General features: G+C 41.1%; 1 protein-coding gene across 1 annotated transcript in view; it reads left to right on the forward strand.

The window, feature by feature from the left end:
- The window catches only part of LOC102264125 (adhesion G protein-coupled receptor E2), a 24,487-nt gene that overhangs the window by 9,019 nt on the left and 11,953 nt on the right, over positions 1-3,515 (forward strand). Inside the window, exon 8 of the mRNA XM_014533306.1 lies at positions 7-242. Within this exon, the coding sequence (XP_014388792.1) occupies positions 7-242 (236 nt within the window). The remainder of the gene's footprint in view (positions 1-6; positions 243-3,515) is intronic.

Raw genomic sequence — 3,515 nt, forward strand, 5'->3', positions numbered from 1 at the left:
CCCCAGGTGCTGTGCGCCATCATCGCGGGTGCCTTACACTATCTCTACCTGGCCTCCTTCACCTGGATGCTGCTGGAGGGCCTGCACCTCTTTCTCACCACACGCAACCTGACTGTGGTCAACTACTCCAGTGTGAGCAGATTCATGAATAAGTTCATGCTTCCTGTGGGCTACGGAGTCCCAGTTGTGATTGTGGCCATTTCTGCAGCATCCAGGCCTCACCTTTATGGAACACCTGCTCGGTAAGGGCAAATTCCCATTTCTTTTTCTTCTTCCCCATGAGCATGGCTTTGTGGAACCAACATAGCATTCTCATTATGACAGATCATATGAATAGAGACAATAAGTGATGATGGTTATGGCATCTTTCTGATGGCTATCCTATATAATAAAAGGCTAATATGCAAATCAACCAAATGGCAGGATGACCAGTTGCTATGATGCGCACTGACCACCAGGGTGCAGATGCTCAATGCAGGAGCTGCCCTCTGGTGGTCAATGCCCTCCCCCTGACCCCTCCCACCTCCATGGCAGAGCTAAGGACCCCTCAGGGGATGTCCGACTGACAGCTTAGGGGAGCGGTCCTAAACTGGCATTCAGACATCCCCCGAGGGGTCCTGGACTTTGAGAGGGCACAGGCCGGGCTGACTGACCACCCTCAGTGCACAAATGTCATCCACTGTGCCTCTAGTTAAGAAGAATGTCTCTAAAACCCTCCTTGAAATAACAAAGGTGTCATGAAAAAAAGTGCTTAGGAAATCATTATAAACAATTTAACCTACCTCTTTATACAAATTGTACAGGTTTTCCATAATTTATGTTTGGAAAAATAGAACTGATTTAAATAATCTGAACTATAGATTGTAACATAGTTGAGATCTACATGGTGCTTACTCTTTGACAGACACTTTTTAAAGTATTTATTTCAGAGAGAAAGGGAGAGGAAGAGAGAGAAACATCAATGATGAGAAAGAAACATTAATCATTGATTGGCTGCCTCCTGAGGCACTCCCCACACTGGGAATTGAGCCCACAAACTGAGAATCAAACTGTGACCTCCTGACTGGGAATCAAACTGTGACCTTCTGGTTTATAGGTCGATGCTCAACCACTGAGCCATGCTGGCTGGACTGAGCCAGGCACTTTTGTATCTCTTTTTTAAAAAATATGTTTCTATTGATTTTTAGAGACAGAGGAAGAGAAAAGAGAGAGATAGAAACATGGATGGGCTGCCTCCTGTGTGCCCCATACTGGGGATGGAGCCCTCAACCTGAGCATGTGTCTTGACTAGGAAGCAAACCAGCAACCTCTCAGTGCATAGGATGATGTTCAATCCACTGAGCCATACCAGCCAGGCTGTGCCAGGCATTTTTTTAACCATTTTTATCTTAGTTAACGCAATTCATCTTCACACCAATACTGTGAACTAGACACTGTAATTTGACCCATTTTACAGATAAGTCAATTGAGGCACAAAGAGTTTAAATAAATGCCCAAAGGGGCACAGCTAGTAAGTAGCAGAGCTGGGCTTCAAATCAAGGGAGTCATTCTCCAGAGCTTCCACTCTTTTATTGTCAGCTGTTTATACTAGGTTTAATGTGTTCAAGGTTCATCATGTTGTAGCAAGTACCATGACCTGTGGGCTATGGAGTCCCATCTGTGTTGTGGCCATTTCTGCAGCTTCCAGGCCTCACCTAGAATTATTGTTGTTGCTGGTATTGTTGTTTTGTAAATAATATTCCATTATTTAGATATATCCCATTTTTTATCCATCCAACAGATGATAAACACTTTGATTGTTTCCATTTTTTTACTATGACGAAAAATGTTGCTATAAACATACATGTACAAATTAAAATATTTTTAATTGTATTTATTGGGATGACATTGGTTAATAACATTATATATGTTTTAAGTGTACAGTTCTATAATACATAATCTGTATATTGCATTATATGTTTACCATCCAAAGTCAAATCTCCTTCCATCAACCTACATTTTCCCCCTTAACCCTTTACTACCTCCTCACACCCCTCTTTCCCTCTGGTAACCAGCATACTGTTGACTGTGTCTGTGATTTTTTTGTTTGTTTGCTTGCCTTGTTTGTTCATTTCTTGCTTTCAGTTTTGTATCTTATATATGAGTTAAGTCATAGGATTCTTGATTTATTTCTGCCTGAATTGTATCGCTTAGCATGATATTCTCAAGATCCATCTATGTTGCGCAAAGACAGAACTTCATGTTTCCTTATAGTGGAGTAGTATTCCATTGTATATAATAAGAACATCTTCTTTATCAAACCATCTAACATAGGACACTTTGGTGGTTTCCATGTCTTGTCCATCATGAATAATGCTGCAATGAACATAGCCATGCGTATATATTTGTGTATGAATGTTTCAAAAATTTCGGATAGATATCCAGAGGCTACCCACTGAATGGGAGAAGGTACTTGCAAACAACACTTCTGATAAGGGGTCAATATCTAAAATATATAACGAACTCATACAATTCAACAACAACAATCCAAATAAAAAATGGGCAGAGGACCTGAATAGACATTTCTCCCAAGAAGACATACAAATGAAGGCGTTGAGCCCTGGCCGGTTTGGCTCAGTGGATAGAGCGTCAGCCCAAGGACTGAAGTGCCCCAGGTTCAATTCTGGTCAAGGGCTCCTACCTTGGTTGCAGGTTCCCCAACGTTGATTGGAGTAATTGTCAGAGATTTGAAATGGTTGGTCTTACTTGTTTTGCTTAAGCATTTGCTGTTTTTAGAAGGAGAGCAAGTCTACACACTTACATTCAGGAAGTCAGTCTCACAGAAGCTGCACTCTTACCCACAACATGCTGCTCAAACTTACGTGCGCCTGCATCAGCTCAACTCTAGAGAGATTCCTTCCTGGACACATCAGTTCTTTCCTGCTTACATTTTTCGCCTCTCCTTCTTCCTTCCACTCTCTTTAAAAATCAATGAAAAAATATCCTTGAGGTGAGGATTAACAACAAAAATAAAAATATATATTTTTTTTAATGAGGGGGTTGGAGAAAGAAAGAGAGAGATCAATTTGTTCTTCCATTTATTTATGCATTTATTGGTTGTATGTGCCCTGACCGGAGATTGAACCTGCTACTTTGGTGCATTGGGACCACACACCAACAAACTGAGCCACCCAGCCAGGGCCTTAGACAAGCTCTTGTTGACACCACCTGAAATCACAGCCTCAGGCAGTTAGCAAAGTTATTGACAGGCATTTGCTATTATTTTGACAATGCCCTAGGGCAGTGATGGCGAATCTATGACACGCGTGTCAGAGGTGACAAGCGAACTCATTTTTTTGGTTGATTTTTCTTTGTTAAATGGCATTTAAATACATAAAATAAATATCAAAAATATAAGTCTTTGTTTTACTATGGTTGCAAATATCAAAAAATTTCTATATGTGACACAGCACCAGAGTTAAGTTAGGGTTTTTCAAAATGCTGACACGCCGAGCTCAAAAGGTTCGCCATCACTG

This window comes from Myotis brandtii, unplaced genomic scaffold (assembly GCF_000412655.1).
Source record: "Myotis brandtii unplaced genomic scaffold, ASM41265v1 scaffold964, whole genome shotgun sequence".
In the NCBI taxonomy this organism is placed as follows: domain Eukaryota; kingdom Metazoa; phylum Chordata; class Mammalia; order Chiroptera; family Vespertilionidae; genus Myotis; species Myotis brandtii.